The 19,805-nt window shown below is 39.8% G+C and overlaps 1 protein-coding gene across 2 annotated transcripts; it reads left to right on the top strand.

Annotated features, from left to right (window-relative positions):
* The first annotated feature begins 593 nt into the window (after nucleotides 1-593).
* Nucleotides 594-19,371, top strand: LOC117010920 (fructose-1,6-bisphosphatase isozyme 2). Of its 2 annotated transcripts, XM_033086013.1 has the most exons (8): nucleotides 1,140-1,218; nucleotides 1,844-1,971; nucleotides 3,911-4,073; nucleotides 5,021-5,113; nucleotides 9,471-9,611; nucleotides 10,716-10,853; nucleotides 15,350-15,469; nucleotides 18,600-19,371. In XM_033086013.1, exons 2-8 carry the CDS (start codon nucleotides 1,907-1,909, stop codon nucleotides 18,792-18,794), a joined length of 915 nt encoding a protein of 304 aa, XP_032941904.1. In that variant the 5' UTR covers nucleotides 1,140-1,218; nucleotides 1,844-1,906; the 3' UTR covers nucleotides 18,795-19,371. The 2 variants fall into 2 exon arrangements, with proteins under 2 accessions (XP_032941903.1, XP_032941904.1); XM_033086012.1 differs by lacking the exon at nucleotides 1,844-1,971 and having other exon boundaries at nucleotides 594-1,218.
* The last annotated feature ends 434 nt before the right edge of the window (nucleotides 19,372-19,805 follow it).

The following is a 19,805-nucleotide window of genomic DNA, read 5'->3' as shown; positions in this document are numbered from 1 at the left end:
TTCTCTTATGGCCTAGTCAGAGTGGGAAGACAGTGCTGTAATTAAAATCCTTAACTCCAGTGTTCCAGACGGCACATATCTAATGCACAATTTAATACATTACTTGGAGAGTTTCTGTCTGCCTTCACATTGGTATCGTGTGCTCCAAGGATATTGCTTGTAAGGAGTTGCTGGCAGCATAAAATTGCAAATTTGGACATACCTCTATTTAAATGGTGCACTACAATATGAAAGCCAACGTAAAATCTCATTTTATGAGTTATGCCATTGATGTGTTCAAATCACAGAAGCCTTATTGTAAATTATTGAAGACATAATTGCTTTGTAACTAGTCAAGCCACAGCTAACCAATACTTCTCATTCATTCAAGCACTATAATATTACAAACAACCCAGACCAGGAATTAAATCGTTAAAATGGAACTGCAGCAGACCAACTAGCAACATAAAACACCTTAACAAACGCATGTCTAAATCTTCTAAACTCTCCTTCAGGGCAGAGGACAAAAGAGAGTGAAAAAACAGGGTTTATGGGAAGGGATCTTCACTGTCTGGAGTCACAGTGCTATGGGACACAGTGGCACATATGGTTACGGGTGCCTTGTGCTCTCATTTCTGTGCCTTGTAAACATAGCCTTGGCTAAGCTGAGCCTATTGCTGAGCAGGATCTACAGGAAAGCCATTTCCACGAACGCAGCCAGCGAGAGTTTTGCATTATAATCAGTCTGATGTACAGTGAGAATATGTAACTTGATCTGCACAGAGCTAATTTCAGTGCTTGGGGGGACCAGAAGAGCAGTAGTTGCTCAACTGTAGTCCTGTCTCAGGCTCCTTTCCTGCATCCCAGTGGAGCCATGAAACCAGCCTGGGGTTCAGTTATTCTGAGCACTCAAATCACATGGTCTCAGAAACATCTTAATAAATTCTGACCAGCAACACAGCCAAACACAGCTTCGCCTCGAAATACAGCAGCTACCCAGGATCTCAACACAGCAAGAGAGCATCTTGTCCCGCTGAGAAGGCAGGAACTCTGGTAGCCAGCAAAAATGAGTGACAAAAGCCCCTTTGAAACAGATATGCTGACGCTCACGCGATTTGTTATGGAGAAGGGACGCCGCGTCAAGGGAGCGACCGGGGAGCTGACGCAGCTGCTCAACTCCATGCTGACTGCCATAAAGGCCATTTCTGCTGCTGTCAGAAAGGCAGGCCTTGCCCACATGTGAGTCCTACCTTGCACTACAGGGAGGAAGAGGAGGCAGAGAGATAGCTACTTTCATAGCAAGGCTGGGGAGTGAGCAGAAATTCATAAATATCTTGGAAGAGTCTTTTTTAAGCTGAGTAAGGTCAGAGCCTGGATTATCAAGAGTAGGAAGCAGGAGAGGTCTCTTTCTCTAGCATTTTAATACTGGGTGCAAGATAAACTAACTGCTGTTCTGTAATGTTTTACTCTAAAAATGTAAGTCAGAACAGAACTTCAATGCACTGCTCACCTTGTTATCTCTTGTACTTGTTGATACTGAATTATTTTTAAATCTGTGAATTTGCTGAAAATCATACCATGATGTTTTAATACAGAGTATCTCAATGTGATATTTTTTGCTAACATCCAAGCCCTCTGCTGAACTGAGCAAATCAGGGCTTGGCTTATCTTGAGAAGTTGATTTTCTGCCTGTCTGCTGTATAAGCAATGATCCAAAACAACAGCCCTGTGAGAAACTCCAAACACTGCCATACCTGGGTGCATTTCTCTTTCCTTCCTCAAGCAGTACCCCACATGCAGGGTTGCAGGCAGGGAGTCTCAAAAGGCCCTGGAGGAAAAACAAATGTAACGATTTGGCTTCTAGTGCTTTCGCAGATGGAATAAAAAATGGCCTTAGCAAAACCTGGAATGTACTGAGCTGTTCCACATGGACAAGTGCAATAGACATCAGTCTGAGTCTATCTATGGTGATCTGTCTGAAGGAGTTGAGAGGTATGGAATGCCCTAATAAAGTTGTGTGTTTAAAATAGAAAGTTCTTGATATGTATTGAAAGATATTCTTCTGAACATGCCTCAGTATGTACTTACACCTGCATGCATGAAAGAGACGAGGAATACATTTGTGAAAGTCAACATTTATAATTTTTTCAGGGTTTTTTTGTTTTGTTTTGTTTTGTTTTGTTTTTTACTTCTGTAGAAACACCAAAATATGTTACACTAGAGGTTGGGGAGGATTTTGTGCTTCTGTTGATTATTTGGTCCAAGTCCTCAATCATCATGGCAAATCGTGAATTCAATGTCTCAGAACTATTACTCTCACTGTATAGGACCATAGTGGCTAGAGGGGATGAGACATACTCAAAGTGAACCACAGTATCAGGCACCTATGCCCTTACTCTTAAACTATGCTTTGTCTCTGTCCTTACTAGGTGAAACTGAGCTATTTTGCCTCCTTGACTTGAAGGCACTGTTGCTCTGACATAATTTTTATCTTTATATAGGCAATCTCTGAAAGAGTTTGTAACAGCAGAGAAACCATTTGATAGGCTAGAGGTGGAAAAGCAGCTGCTACTACTACTACTACTACTACTACTACTACTAATCCTTCTTACCCTTCAGGAAAAAAAAGCCAAACCATCCACTACATTAAGAATCCAATGTTTATTTTTACAAACAAAAAGCTTGAGATGTTGACTCAGAAATAACTGAAGTATCCAAACATAGAAATTAATAACTTGCACCATTCAAATTACAGAAACTAACTATGAAATTTCAGGAATACCCATGGTAAACTTTCAACCACTGTGAAAGTAGTTTGCATCCATCTGCAATTGAGCAGTTAAAGAGCTCTGATTTTTCTTGCCTCTCCAAATAGGAGACTTGAAGTGTCTTCTTTACTGTTAAACCACTAAGCATGAATTCTTCACAAATTTTCATCTCCAAAGTGAAGGAGAATATTTTCCAAGTCATAGACCTGAGCTGTGATTGTGCCTGAAAACATACTAAGTGGAAAGTATGTACTTATCACTCCCTGAAAATCATGGACCTTTCCAAAATCTCAAACTTAGCACTCAAATGTAAAATGTCCCAAACACTCAATACTTCTGAAAAGCACAGGTAGCTTTGAGCTTTGGGCAAGACAAAAGACCTACTCCACTCCCAGGTCAGGCCTATACTGACAAACCTCACCCTAGGGACTAATCACTTATCTCTCTTTCCTCCACCCACTCCTGTCCTCACTCTTAATTTCCCTTTATGAATAAAAAAGATGTATCTTTCCCCTGTATTGTTTTTACATTTCTAAGATGCCAGTACATACACATTGAGTCTAATAAACAGTGCTTCTTCAACTGGAAGTCTCAGAAGCATATATATTGCTATACTATGTTATTAGCATATTGCTAAAATCAAGGTAGGGAAAAGAAGCATCATCCTAACTCAGCTGAGGATCCCTTAATAAAACAGGCATTGATCCTGTGATACAGTTCCATATGGCAAATTCCCTGGGGATGTCTTTAAAGTCCTGATTTGGGGCTGGCAGGAGACTGAGTGGGTGTGGGTTAAAGGACCTCTGAGCAGGCAGTGGCAGAAAATATTCTCACTTCACTTTCTGCTTCCTCAAAACTGCAGCCAGCTGCTTCATGGGGCTGCTGGGGAAGCCTGGCGCTTGCCACCTGGGCTGTGGGCTCTGCTTCTGGCCTGGAGAGCATCCACGCAGGAGCAAAAGGACCCAGAAAAGGCCTCAAAACACATGCTTTTACTTTCTAGCAGCAGTACCAGATCTATGATGCACTTTAGCTGTCTCATCCAAAGATTATCTAAAGGTGTAGAAAGATAAGAGGAAGGAACAATCTTGACTTGGGGCTTTTTTTCTAAAAACCTGCAATGTTGGCCTACTTCATGTTTCTTGACATTTTTTGCTGTTCTGTAGGTTTGGCATAGCTGGCACTGTGAATGTGACAGGTGATGAGGTGAAGAAGCTGGATGTATTATCCAACTCCCTGGTGATTAATATGCTCCAGTCCTCCTACAGCACCTGCGTCCTGGTCACAGAGGAGAACAAGGAGGCCATCATCACCCCGAAAGACAAGCGGGTCTGTGCGGCTCCGGCGCTGGGGGGTGGGTGTCGGCTCAGGCAGCAGCAGGTGGCACTCTTGCTTCAAGTATGAAACCTGGCCCTGGCCCCCAAACACAACCCTTCCCGGGGGAATTCAGAAAATTCACGCCGCTTCTGCCTTGTTTTGATTAATAACGGCAGTGGGTGGCATGATTTCAACAGCTAAAAGAGATGCGGAGAGTAAAATTATTATTAAAGTTTTGTGAAGGGGGGAGAATAATTATTTTAAGCTTGTTAACACGTCCCAAACCCCAGGTGAAAGTGTACTATTACATTCCCTGACCACCAATATGATAGTTTTGGATTACATTAGTATTTAGCGAGATAAAATGAGATGAGAGGCTGGCAGAACTGAGTTTTATGTTACATATCCAAAGGAAACACCTGACTGCTTCACCAGGCTTTCCCCAGGAGAGGATCGTATTACAGGGAGTTACTGTTCAGGCTGATGTAACCTGCCCTTTCCCGAAGATTTTTTTTCTTTCTGCCTTCGTGTCCTCAAACCTCACAGCGAAATCATTTCATTCGCAGCAAAAAGCAGCAAAAAACCCATATTCATTCGAGGAAGATACTTGCTTCCGGAATGAGTCGCTTCTTTTGCTTCCAAAGAATTTCTTGCAATGCTTGGCAGCAGAGGGCAGCTCCTCTCTACCATCTTATGTGTGCTGTCTGAGCAGAAGCGTGTCCTCTCCAATTCTTCTGGCAGGCCCTTGGGGAGTCAGTGTATTGCTGCAGGGCCAGCTGGGTCGGCAGGGCAGCCTTCTCTGATCAGCTCTGTCAGGTATGCTTGGAGGGCTACATGCAGGCATAAAAACATGAGAGGTTTCGAGTAAAAGCAAATAATAATGCGAAACAACATATTGGTTGATTAACAACAGATTGGTGTAACATCATTAAATAATTCCCTTGCCGCTTCTGTTTTAGGGTAAATATGTGGTGTGCTTTGACCCCCTTGATGGTTCATCCAATATAGACTGCTTGGCACCAATAGGAACAATATTTGCTATCTACAAAAAGGTAAGAGGATGGCACGATTCACTCAGTGAAAACAAAATGTCTTGAGTTCATCACCTTGGCTAGTTTCTTTCCACAGTCCATTAGGTGTCTCTGGGCAAAAGGGAGCCTTAGAAAGAGTAGACAAACACTTGATGTTCACGTGTGCTGAAATGACTCCTGAATTCACAGGAAGGGGACACCCAGCCCCATGAAATTGTTAGGTGGCAGCACTTCTTTCCTCCACACACGAAGGCACCTCACCACAAAGATCTCATCCCCAGGACAGCTGCTTGGCTCCTTTGGTGATGCTTGACTCAGTGTTGGCTGCTGAAGAGTGGCAGTATGTGTCCTCCTGGACACCCTCTGTGGAGTCTGGCAGCCCTGGACCATGTCTGGCCAGCTGCTGTGCCTATCGTGGGTGGGAGTTCATAAGCATGGACACGATGGGGGCTGAAGAGAGCAATCACCTGCATTCATGGGGCTCTGCTAGAGTGTCTGCTGCCATGGGGCTGTGCAGAGCAGCAGCTATGCAGCCAATTACTAACACTAGCAATTACAGTCATGCCAAGTCTTGTGATTTGTTTGCTAATCTCCCAGCAGTTGCTGTTTTTTCCAAAGCCTGAGCTCACAGTCATATGACTGTGGGAGACCCTCAGCCATTGCTATTGTGAAATAACAGTTTACAGTATTTGCAACTTCAAAGAAGTCTTTGCAGACTCAGATGCTACACTTCAAGGAAATGAAGATACGTTTTTTAAGTGTCTCACCTTTTAGCTCATAATTTTCAGCTGGCTAGTCCTTGGGTTTTACACTTCCTGTAGGTGATAGTATTATCACTGTTGAGAATATGCATCTACTAGTGAATCAAATAGTTATGGCACAATCTCAAGAGGGTTGTGGCAGGCCGAGTCCTGGAATTTAGCTGTCCACACTGTTAATGGTTAGTGCAAACCCACACCACGGATGCCGTGCAGGCCAGACAACACTAAGATGGTGCCTGGATTTGATTTTGGAAAGAGCACTCCAGTACCATGCAGTATCTTGCTTTTTGCAGGGAAATGAGCTTATCTGTGCGGATGAAATCTGTGAAATGTGCTCTTATGTGTTAATGTGTTAAGCAGAGCGACCTCCACCCTTTTCAGTTATCTCTCCAAAGATACTCTAAACGACAACAGCAGCTTCCAGTATTTTCAGTAGACAATAGCTGCATTTTCCTTTGAAATTATTAAATAAGAAGTGTTGTACTGATTGTTACTAAAGGGTAGTATGAAAGAATGAAAGTGAGATGTTTATTCCACCCCAGTGGGAGGGACCATTTCCTCATGTCAGAAAAGCACTGTGTCAGTTTCTTAGAAAAACCCATGAGGAAATAAATACTATCTCAGCTTTATGCAATTTTCCACCTGGCCTGTGCTTTGTGAGACCAGGTGGTGCTGTTGAAAATCAGAAACACCAGAAAAGTGTGGCTAGGGGAGGACCCTTGCAGGATCAGCAGGGGATTGGACCACAACAGCTGCAGCCACTGAGGGGCTCTCAGTTGCCAAAGTGTCAGGATGTGGTGACAATAAATACTTCTGGCTTGGGTTCTTCCCAGGTTTTCATGCCACTGAGCTGAATCTACAATCCTTAAATCATACTGCACAAATATGGTATTAAACTCTCTTGCTTTGTTTCACTCTGGTTTTAATTTGTAACTTTGCCCAATGCCTCTGATGTATTTTATTTGCTACCTTTCAGTGACATGAGGAAAATGTCCTCCCCTTCATGTGGTCACTCACAGAGAAGGTGTAAACATTCAGTATACATACAATGGCTTCTTATGAAACACATGATAATACAAATGAAGACCTGAAAATTAACTCATTTTAGTGCTGCTCCCAGTGCTGATGAGAATTCCCTCATGTGATGTCAGGCAAATCACAAACACAAAAAATTCAAAACTCAGATATCACCTGAGGGTACCCCTATAGCCAAACTCTGCAGCCATTGTTTCATCAGCTTCACACCAATTATGTGTTGTAATGACAGAGCCACTATAACTCATTATTTGTACTCCGTCTGTTTTATTGCTTTTCATAAAGACCTCTAAAGGTATTTCACTATTACCATCATAGTAGTCAAAATATAATGGACAGGAAATCCATCTTCGCACCAGAAAGAAAACAGCAATTTTCAGTGTGTACTGTCCAGCTAAATTCCCTGATTTGTTTAACAGCACATGGTACTTGGAAGGACAAAACTCCTGCAATCCTAACATTGAAGTATCAGCTGATCTGTAGCTTTTTTACATTTTAACTAGCTCTACAAAATGTTTGTTTCAAACCTGTTCTCCTTCTTTTTGAAAGCTAGCTCTTGAAAACGGAGTTGTGAATAAGGAGGAAAAAACAAGTGAATTCAGCCCAGCTGCCTATACTTTGAGGGAGGAATTCCTCTGTTTTTTTCAGAATAGCAAACAAATATATAGTTTCTCAGCCATATTAACATAGAAAATGCATTTAAGAAATAGGTCTGAAAAGCTCATCTCAGAAAAAAATATATTTTAAAACAATATCATATATAATCCAAAATTACATGTATTGTATATACACAGAATTCTAGAAGACAAACCACTTTATTTATGCCAAATTATTTTTTCTTTCATGAAAAGAACATTCCAAAAGCTATGACAACCATAATATCATTGAAACTGACTGTCTAAATGAATGTTTAATTCTACATTTGATGCTGCAAATAATTATTCTGCTATAGACAACCATTACTTTTAATGATGAGATGTATGTGCCTAGGGGTATATTTTTGAAAGAGATGGCCATTCATAATAGTTGGTACTGTTAGGACTGTTTTGCAAATTAGCTACTATTAGTCAATATTCAAAGCTCTGAAATATGCAGACAAAAGTTTAAACTAGTCTTTCTTCATTATCTGCATTATAACCTCTCAGATTAAGCAGTTTGATGTAGTTTCAAGGGACTGTGTACCACATATATTTGTACATGGTGTATTTCAGCTCCCATGAAGAGCTGGTTGTCAAGTGGATTTTTTTATTTCCACAGAAGGACTTGGTGAAGTAGTAATAAAGAAATTACAAAATACAGTTAAAGACTGCAAGTGTAGTAACTTAAGTAACAAAGTCTTTCAGCTGAAAATGAAAACATTTTGATGTGAAATTACTGCCTTCATGTACCAAGAAAGGGGTAGTTTTAGTGTCCCACATCTCAGTTTTCTTCTGTGTTGGCATACGATGACATATAGGAACACTTTGCCAGGACCCTGGTGAGCAAATATTTTGTGTCTTACACAAGACAGTCTTCATGGGTTTTAATTTTTTTCAACCAGATATTCAATGCTAGACCTGCTGTTTCTATTTAGCTGCGACTCAATCTAAATAAGCCTGTGCAATTGCTGACTGAGTTTGGAACAATAAAATACTAATCCATGGCCTGAAAAAAGGGAGGTGTTTCATTTCAATTCCCCATGGACCACCACCAAAACATACCTACAGACTAACCACGATTGATGGGCTTTTAAGTTAGCATTGATATCAAGCAATGCCTACCCATTGTGTAGCAGCAGGAGATAAAGGGTGGAACCAGCCTTCCTTGTTGGCTGTCCTCCTTACCTACATCACCAGACAAACTCCTGTAAGCCATGGCTGAGGCACACCGCTAGAGATGTTGTTTCGTGATAACCAAAAGCCGAATCAAAATACACGTGTCAGAAATTGAATAAAAGCATGAAGTAAAATGCCACCTGAATGTTCTGTGTAGAGTTATAGATGAATAGCTGCACACAAGCACACTTTACATAACCAAATGCGTTTGTTATTTTATATATAATATGATGAATATTTGTATATAATAGGTGAATATTTATATCTCTTTGGTTATGCCTCCATTCAGTAGCAGAGGCCAATACACAAACTTGGTTCCATCATGTTGCACCATATACCCTTTTATTCTGTTCTATGGAAGCATTTTTTCTGTAGTGTTAACTACTGCATTTTCTCTCAGTTTTTTCCCTCTGAGGGTTGTCAGTATGACAGCTTATGTTACATTAAAATTAGTGTCTCAGCTCTGTCTCAGATTTCTGATGATCCTTAATTTATATCTGGGGCTATAATGCTAAGGGATCAGCTTTGTGGCACGTATCATTGATTGCGTGATGTATAAAATAACAAACTCTCAACATCCTGTCCCAACATGTACATGTACCTGTACCAAACCTGCCCTGGATGTGGGGGAGGAACAATCTCTGTTTTTGTTGTTTCAAAGGCCTTCATAGTCAGAAAAAGGAAATCTGTCACACATTATTATTGAAATGTTGTTTTATTGTTCATTATCAGATTTTAACCTTTGGTTCAATGGTAATTTTTCCTCAGGAAACAGATGATGAGCCCTCTGAAAAAGATGCTTTACAGCCTGGACGCAAAATTGTTGCTGCAGGCTATGCCCTGTATGGCAGTGCTACACTGGTTGCCCTCTCCACAGGGCAAGGAGTGGACTGCTTCATGCTTGATCCGGTACAGTCATGGTGTTAATCACATTGCCACTATCTTTTAGAGCTTTCTGTGCTTGGTTCTACCTGTTTTTGTTAATCCTTGTCTCTGTAATCTATCCACTTTATGCAATTTCACGTCCTGGAGCATCCCACCTTCTCTTTACAAATATTTGATAATATATGAACATGTTGGTTGCAATACCTGCTTGGCTTTTTTCCTACTCAATTGTAGTGAAATTAAGTTAAATTCTCAATTAAGTGTTTGAAACCCTCTTCATTCAAACCAACACTTAAGAAAATTTCATTGGTACAGTGTCTTTGTCTTCACTTAAAGGAATCTATTCTTGATTTTTCTGTCATAATAAGAACATCAGCATGTTCACTGTTTAGCCTGAGACAAGGACCATTTTTTTGATAGCTCGAGGCAAGTGGTGTTTCATTTCGTGAGTGCCATGGAGGTTTATGGCTGTCACTTAAGGTGCAGACCCAAAACTTTGTGAAAACGGAAGACCACCTGTACAATTGAACACGGGCCACTCTTCAGTGCCCAGGAACACGAGTGTTACTGTGGGAATGCAGGAAGATCATTCATTTTTAAAACCAGAATTAGACGTGGGGAATAACATAGTGTTGTTTTTTATGGGTTTGTGGGGTTTTTTTCTATAAAGAGATGAATTATTACCAAAACTTCTTGTAACCTCATTCCTAGTGGATGGAACTGAGAGAGGAAGTGCTCTGCATGTAGCTGACCACATTCACTTTAGGATATTTAGACAAGAAAGGCAAGAAGAGTTCAAAAATCAGAAGGGAGTGTCATTTCTTAATTTGCAGCCTTATGATTTGAGGACTGAGATTCATGATTCATCTGTTTTCAGGGCTGATTGGTGTTCTTTCGATACTCTATTCCAACTAGGTTTTGTTTATAGTACCAATGTGACAAGTTTTCATTAATGTAATGCAAATTCTCTGCTTTCTGCTCTTTTTGAAATATTATGAGGTTATACATCAGACTGGTGAAAGGATCAAGCTGTGCTAGCATTTCTGCCATGTCTAGTGTGACAACTGTTACAGAAAATCAACACAATTTTCTGCTGCCTGCTAATACCTCATTTATCCTGTCCTGCAGGGTCTTGGTGAATTTATTTTGGTTGACAGAGATGTTAAAATCAAGAAGAAGGGGAAGGTATACAGTCTCAATGAAGGTTATGCTAAGTATTTTGATCCTGCAATGACAGAATATTTGCAAAAGAAGAAATTCCCTGAGGTAAGAAAATATTAGCACTGTACCCAATGTACCGTGCACTAGCAAGCACTGCATTCCATGCAGTCCTGGCTGATGGAAAAGGATTTGAAGGTCTTCCTGAATTCAGACCCATGTAACCCTTTCATACCAGCTGGTCCGTTCTGGATATGCATGTAATGGACATTATTTTTTGGCATCCTGATATCTTTTATAACTTAGACTTTGGTAAATAAGATCATAGCTTGTTTGTGGGAAGGGAAATGTGCTGAAGAACTAAATCTTTCAACATATCTCTGGAAATGTGCATGCCAAATTTGAGATATCCTCATTTTCTAGCTTTATATACAGTTCAGTCATATGTGCAGCTGGGAATTCAGGGCCAGATTCCATGTGCTGCCCAGAAGGTGTTTGCGGGAATCTGGGTGGCATCACCTTCTCCTTCCTGTACCCTCTTGCATCTGAAAAATGCAGCATCATTCTTGCATGGTCTACTCGCATCATATGGAGCATGAACCTGCTTAGGCTAGGCAGAAAACCTAAATAAATGGTGTGAGGCACAATTTCACTGTATGGTGGGTGAAAGACAGACATCCCATGTCTGATGAACTTTCTTGGAGAAAGACATCCCATGTCTGAATTTCCTTGGACAAATACAGTTTTGTATTAACCTATCAATGCTAGAACAGAACACAAGCTCTCAATGTGGAAAGCTGGAAGCTCTCTAGAAAGTGTGGCTATGTGAAGAGTAATTCATAATGAAACATGGTGATGTGGATTCACTCGGAACTTAATTTGGTCAGGAAAGTGTTTCTGAAGCTCTTCCTATTCAAAAAGTCAGATTATTTTTAAGGTATTAATTGTCAAGGATACTAGTAGTAGGGTTTATCTCAAATAAATGGATCCAGTAAAAACCTTGGGGTCCTGTAAAAGGGAAATATAATGAGTTAGCATTTAAACTATTGTGCCAATATAAACTCTTCCTTCTGAGCTAAAAAATCTGGATTTACCATATCAGCTATAGTTGCGAGACTACTGACTGAATATTAAACCCTCCTTTTCATATTACCCAGACTGAAGGAAACCTAATCCAGCTGGAAAAGTGAAGAACATCTGTGCTTCTCATTCTGCTCACATTATACCCAGCTATGTATTCAGTATAATACACTAAAACTGTATTTATTAATTTGTGTTTTTGTAAAACAAAAGTGTTGTTTAAAGTAAAACTCTTAAACAAATGCATCAACCCCAGGCAACTAGGAAATGATTGAAGAGATTTCAAACTCACTGGAAAGACCAAACAGAGGAATTTCCCCACAGGATCAATGAGGACAGCTTTATCATGTGACTCACTAAGTCCTTAAGTTAGGACATAACAGAAAAAACTCATTTGCAAGAACTATTTTATCTCAAATCTGTGCATCATTTCATGAAAACCTACTGAAATTTTGGTCTAATGCAACAGAAGTTGGCAGATATTTTTGTTGCTTTAAAGCAAGCAGCACAGAAGTGCATGGGTTATTTAGGGCACAGGAAATCTTCTCAGTTGTGCTGAACAATCACATTTTTTGGTGCTCTGAAATGTACAGTTGTCTGCATGAGAAGGGCTGAGGCACAAATGTTACAGCCACAAAGCACAAGGAAGTGCCCTGCCCATCTGAAGCGTGTTATGAACCTGAGTTTTGGAAACAGCATAACTCAGGTCCTTGATTTGGAAAGGACATTGTATTTGCATTGTGGGGAGAACTAAAGAGAAAAGGTTTTGCCATTTCTCCGTAGCATGAAACATGCTTCCTGGCCTCATCGTAAGCTTAACCAGCTGTAGCCACATTGGTGATGTTCCTACCTTCCCTAGAGGAGCCAGGTGGAAATTTTCACAGATTCAGTCTTTGTCCCCTTCTCCCCAGCATGAAGAATGGCGGTGAGTGTGTCTGCTGGACATCCCCTGCCTGTGACTTGAGGAGGAATGAATGTGGGCATGGAGGAACACCTTCTTATTTGGGCAGATCATTTACCCTATACTCTTCTGGCTGCTAGAAGCCAAGAGACCAGGCATCAGTTTTAGCTATCACTTTTTTGCATTTTTCTTCCTTAGATATTACCTCTGTTAACTCCTTTCGGTGGTTCTCAGTCAACATACTGTTCCGAGGACTCTCTGACATTGCCACGAAAAACTGAAAAGTTAAATATAAAACAGAGAAACAAAGGTTCAATGTTGTCCACAACATGTCCTATGTTCTATATCATTGTCATTAGCAACAAAACACTAAAAATCAACCATTTATGAGTAGAAAAGAGACCTCACTATCTAACAGCAGTGTCCCAGATCAGACAGTTTGGACTACAAAGCAGCACTGACCCTCAAAGTTTCTTGTGGATCACCATTTACCTAATGCATCAATTCTGAATAAGGAGCATTAGAAAGATGCTGATATTCTGCAGGCCAGACCTAAGCCTCCTACTACTACCATGTAATGGGAAACATACATCTAATCACAACTCTTCAGGTATGAGAGTGAAGCTAATTTTTTATTAAGCATGGCAAAATCACACTGCTGCTGAACCAGTTTGAAGAGCAAGCTTCTGTTTGCAAAGTTGCCTGTAGTGCAACGTTTACTCCAGTCTGCAATGCTTAGTGGGCACTGCTGGGCCAGAAATTGTCAATCTGCACAAATTTTACTATAACTCCCCACCAGAATGGGTTCTTCATCCCATAATGGCTGCAAGGCCCTAGCTTCTCTCTGGCACTAGTTCACCCATGGACACCTGTGGACATTGTCACACTTTGCTATGACACTTTTATCTTTGCTTGCTACAGTCAGGCACAAGAGAAGTTAGTCTCATCACAGCTTGCTGCTGATGAGAGCTGTGCAATCAAGACTCCCTGGTTAAGGATTTGTCTCAGCAATGCCATTAAAAATTTGCCATCAACAGCACATCTCAGTATGAAGCATTCTTCTGTCAACTAACCAAGCTGTGTCCGAGTGATGTAAAAAAGCTAATAAAACTACTATTCTTTTGTCACCATGTCTGTGTGTGGAGTGAGGGATGTAGGGTATTGCTGTTCTAGTCTGTAGAAAAAATTTCTTGCTCCCCCTCTCCTGGTCATCATATTTATATAAGAAAAAACCTGGTCTTGTTCTGCTGTGGAAGAACAGGGCTGTCAAAAATCAGAAGAAGAAAGAAATGAAATAATGTGAAGAAAAAACCCATAGCACCTATCTGTTATTGATAACTTCTGTTCATTTGCATCAAGAAAAAAAAAGTAGCAGAAGGGGTAAAACGAAGAGTAGCCACAAGTTTACTCAAACACCATGGATGCTGACCAAGGGAACATGAAGGTTCTCCAATTCTCTCATTGGCATCAACTAAACAATCAGAAGTGCTTATTAAGCAAACACAGAGCTTACTGAGGACTTGAGATGAATTTGCCTAGCATTTATGCTCCATTACTTTGTTTGAGAAGAAGGCCTGGGCAATATGCCAATATGCATGCAACACCTATTAACTTTCTCATCTGCAAAAAAAATGCATGAGCAACAAAACTGGAGAAACAGGAAATAACATTTCACTAACTAAAAGGAGTATTTATTCTTCCTGTACAGACAGCTGTATGCTATGGGAAGTAAAAATTTTATTTCAGTATGTGGTTCAAGTGATAACCTTATCAGCAAGGAGGAATTTATCTTCTGCATTTTTCTCAGCACAGTCTCCACACTCTGTCTCTAGCTGGTGAATATCTATCTGGGTAAGAGGCAACTAAAATTGTCAGTGGCATCTCATGAGTTTAGAATATCCTGAGTTGGAAGGAAATTCACAAAACATCCTTTGCATAACACAGTCCATGTACACACAAATTATGTCAATAATCTGCATGTGAATAGGGAATCTAGCACATTCCAAATCTGTCAGATGATGTGTACACAGGTGATTCAGCTGTGCAGATCATCATCACTAAATTTTAAACTTGTGTTTTACAGAGTCCTTATTTGATAATGTCATAGAAGCAATCCTTAGGGGTCTGGTTTAGGGGCTGCTTGTTAATATGTTACGGCTTTTCTTAGTGTTCAACAAACTGTTCTTAAGACTCAGTTCATTACTTTTTAAAACCACAAATGAAAGTTATTATTTTGATTGTACTTTTAAAGGTAATTTGAGACTATAATCACATCTTTCCCAGACTTTAACTGAAAACTCGCATTTGTCTTCTGTTAAGGTGAAGTTGTTTTCCGTTTCTTGGTTTTTCACAGGCTGGGGTTTGATTCCAGATTTTGCACTTAAATTGCAGGCACTCTGGTTTGCATACTGTGAAAGTAACTCTTTAAACTCTTGTCTTTGGACCCTGTTGATGATCACATCTTACAAAAGGCTGAGCTTAGGATTGATTTTGGTATTTGTAGTACCCATAAGCAGCCATTGATTTAAGCAGCTTTGACTCCCGTTTCATTGCAAAATTACATTTTGCCTTGCTACTAGTTGTCTAGCCTGGTAAATGTGGTGCTTTACTCTGTGTTTTTCAGGATGGCAGTTCTCCATATGGTGCTAGGTACGTGGGCTCCATGGTAGCTGATGTTCACCGCACCTTGATGTACGGTGGGATCTTCATGTATCCTGCTAATCAGAAGAGTCCCAAAGGAAAGGTATATAATTTTAATTCCTTTCTGATGAACCTATCCAACTTAATACCTCTGGTATAACTAGAGTTTAAATAAATAATAATTTTCCCTGTGAAAAAAATTATTAATGAAAATGACGGACAGCAATCGAATTTAGGAAAGAAATTTAGGCAATTGCCAATTTAGGCCAGAAATCTTCCTCTGGGTTTTTATACTATGAAATATTCAAGTGGTTTTCACTGCAACCATAGACTTAAAATTTTTCTAAAGATAATACTTCAGTACCATAGAAACCCATTGAGACACCTGTGCCTAGCTGGCAGATGCAACAAAGATATAAGGAAAACCTCTGCACTTTAAACTGGCAGCTAGAGTTATCCCACCAGCCAGTGGGATATGCTGAGCCCCAGAAAGGGTTTTGTCCAACGCTACAAAAAAAGGATTTCTTGACTTATGTTTCTAAATGACTCTGAGCTTATATCACCAGCTCTGCAAACTTGGGCTTCTACTAGCACATCAGAAAAGGTCACTAAAGTGGAAAGTGGGTTTCGTGCAATATTTTAGGAAAATAGACTTCTCTTTTGGACACTGGTACAAAATGCACCATGACAAAACAGTGCAATGCAGTCAGGCTTTGAAACTGATGGGCCATGGACCATTGTCAACCTTAACTTCTCTCCTGATGCTTCAGATACCTTGACTATCAACTGTCTAAACAAGTATGTTTTAGGAGATCTAAAACATACAGCTCATACAAGAGTCATACAGCTGATCTGTGGACCAACAGTAACCTGCAGGTTATCCTTAGGAAATCATTGGCTCAGCACATAACAGATTGGACATAGTGTTCTGACTCCAAGAGTAAATTTTTTCCTGATCTACACCATGCTTAAACCCTTTTACTCAAATGTTTTTGCATCCATGGCTGGTACATGGAAGAATCTGCTCTGCCTCCCATAGGGGTCTCAGAATATCCTAATGTCTACAGTCTTTAGGGAGAGAAGACTACTGATTCCATCATGGTGAGCTTGTATTTACCAAAATACCAGCAGATCCAAATGGTCTTCAAAGTAAAAATAGGAAAATAAGTACCTTCAACATATACAACCAAAAATGTCTGCATGTTTCTTCAGGCAAAAATGATTTAAATTTTTGAATCAGCATCTCATGAGGAAAAAAAAAGAAACATAACACCACTACAAAAAGCCCTCACTAAATGATGTGGATCTGATTGTCCATATGAGAAAGGGACAAAAAAGGAATTTGCTGTGTGTGAAAAATGTGTGTTTGCTGACTGGCCTCTTCAAATTAAAATTTTTGTTTTGAAATCTGTACTAACCATTGTTGAAAAGAGAGAACGGGAAACAGGACAGAAGAACAAAGGAACAAAGTACTTACATAACTTTATAGAAATAGAGGTTTCCACAGGAATTAACCCACATTTATTATTGGATTGCTCTGGCTTGAACTGCCATAGTGAAGAGAGTAATGGAAGAAGCAAAACATGTTATCATTACAAATAAGTTTTCTTTCAGTCTCAGAGTGCAGGTGTATATACTTCTTTTCACATGTGTCTTTACATATTGGAGGAATAATACCCTTCTGATCATCTTTCCCCTGAAAGACAGTCTATGCACTTGGTTAGAGAGCTGAAAAGTCACTGTAATTAATCAAAAGTCTTTAGAGTAAATGAAATTACATGGATGTAGGCCCTAAAACATACAGATTCTTCCTTAAGTTAAAGAAAGAAAACTAAATGCTCAATAAACACTATGGGACAAGACAACAAATAAATCTTTTCAAATGATATATTTTAAATAATATTTTTTATAAACTTAAGGCTTATAGTTCTCTATTAGATGAAAACTATAAACCTATCTGAAGATAGAGCCCATCTCAAGATGCCTAGGTGTAATTGCACTGCTACCTGAAGAACAACTGCTTTCCTCAAGTTGCATAGTCACAGCTTAGCAGCAAGAAACTTGAGGCGTGGTTCCATGGTGATACCACTGCTGTTTGCTGGCTCATGACCTTCCAGAACTGGGCCAAGCAATAGGAAGAAGAGTGAAAGATATTGGTCCCATGTTGCCTCAGAGACGGAGTCCTTGTACCAGAAGTAGCAAGTCAGAGGGCTGTCAAGATAAGATAGAAGGTAATACAGTGCTATTCAAGTTGTGGTATATCACGGTTTTACTGCAATGTCCTAAAGGCGTGACAGGCAGTGAAGTCCTGTGTTCAACCCATTTCTCTGTTTCTATACACAGTCACATTCTGTCACACTTCCTTTTGCCCAGAAAACATTCTCTCTTTTGTACATGTCAAGAGTATTTTGAACAAAATACGTGCTAATATTGTTGTACATGAACACTTCATATATAAACCTACAGAAATAATGTTTCTTCAGTACTGACCAGCTATCATTGATGTTCATTTAAACACAGAAACTTTTGGCATATGTCCTAAATAAGTTTGCATTCCACCAGAACACACTAAGCCCAAGAAGTAACATTTTAAAAAAATGTGAACAGATATTAGAGTCCAAACCAAAAGGGAAATGTTGCCTTTAATAAATAACTGCAGCTCCTTCTAAAGCCACTATCTGGATAAGTTCCAGCCACTCTCTGGATAGCCAATTATATCTATCTGTGTTTCTGAAGAGAAGCAATAAACTCCTGTAATTTGAAACTGGAAGCATCAAGTTTCAAACTCCAAAATATCCTGACTAAACATAACATGATTATCCCAAGCCATCAGTAAACACATTAAGGCTCTCTATGAGAAGATATTTTGTCTTTTCTTTCCCAGTACTGTTATATTAGCTGGGTAAACTGTTTTGCTGATGTCTGTGGGACACTCACTTTTGACATTTTTGACAAAATACAGCTTCACTGGTGATGCACGTCTGTATGTCAGCTTGGAAATGATAGTGGTGATGCCTGGATGTAAGGTCAGTGCGCTGTTCGTCCAAAGAGAAGCCTTTAGGAAAGGTGAGAAGATGAGAGGGAAGGAGGGGCTCTCTGAAAGACATTGCTATTTAGGTCAATTGAAGATTGGTACAAAATTTTCTAAAACCACAAAAGGAATGCTAAGTTTTGGCAAGTCCTTTGATATAACTTCCCCCAAAGGCAATCATGTGTTTCCTCTTTCTTTCTAGCTCCGACTTCTCTATGAATGCAACCCTATTGCTTTCATCATTGAGCAGGCAGGTGGGATTGCAACTACAGGGACCGAAGCAGTGTTGGATGTGAAACCTGAGAATATTCACCAGAGAGTTCCTTTCATAGTTGGCTCTCCAGATGATGTGCAAGAATACCTTGTTTGTGTACAGAAACACCAGAAGAGCAGCTAAAGACTTTCCAAATCAGATATTGCTTATCCATTTTCAGTCTTCAAGAAAAGCTTTACTTTTAAAGTGGTGGCTTCTAGCATTTACCACCAATCTCTCAGTGAAAGTTTCCGTTTACAAGAACAGGAAAAATAGTGAGATTTCATTTCTCCTTGCAGGCAAGTGTAAAAATCCTTTAATTCTGATTTATGCAGGGCAAGTGCATAAGAGACAGAGCCATGACACACAGAAACTACTTGCTTTATATAATATTAACAAAAGGAAGTGAATTATGTCAGTATCCCCATTTGATCTGAAGCTTTACATCTGACATTACATAGATGGCATTGTTCATGACAGGATTTCCACATTAATATTTGCAATGCCATTATTTGGATTTTCTGTCAGAGGCTTTCTTGCAGATGCTTTTTATCTTGACAGTCCGAAGAAGAATAAAAGTCTCATGATGTCTGAAACAGTGTTTTTAAGCTGTGAATTATATATATTTTGGGTAATTAATAGAGATGGCTGCAGCATTGCCAGAGTATTTAATTTCTCATAAGAACAGGAAATATCATGTGTTATTTACACATATCTTTCAAAGCACAAATTACAATAAACCATTGCTATGGATGTGACACCCAAATCATGCCTATTCTGTTGACCTATTGTCCTCTGCATTGTGCACTGATCCTCCATTTTCTCTTATTTTGAAAGGTTCTTATTTCAGTTCAAAGCTTGCCCTTTTACATGTTATATTCCACTTCCTAGTTACTGTGTTGTTCTGTCCCTGGGGAGCACCCAAGTTTTGTAGATGCTTGTGGTCAAAGGGAACAACAGAAGTTAGATGGTGTGCAGAAGCTTACAAAACTTTATTAGTAAATTCCACGCTTGGCATGAGAATTGATACAAGTTAGTCCCTGATCTAGAATAAACCCACAGCAGTGGGGTTTGGATAAAGAGGTAGGGCAAAAGGAGAGAGAGTGGGAAGGAGAGAGATAGAGGGAGGCAGAGAGGTAAATTAAATAGGGTGGG

The sequence above is a fragment of the Catharus ustulatus genome, chromosome Z (assembly GCF_009819885.2).
Source record: "Catharus ustulatus isolate bCatUst1 chromosome Z, bCatUst1.pri.v2, whole genome shotgun sequence".
NCBI lineage: Eukaryota > Metazoa > Chordata > Aves > Passeriformes > Turdidae > Catharus > Catharus ustulatus.
This window is presented reverse-complemented; position numbering and strand designations above follow the sequence as displayed.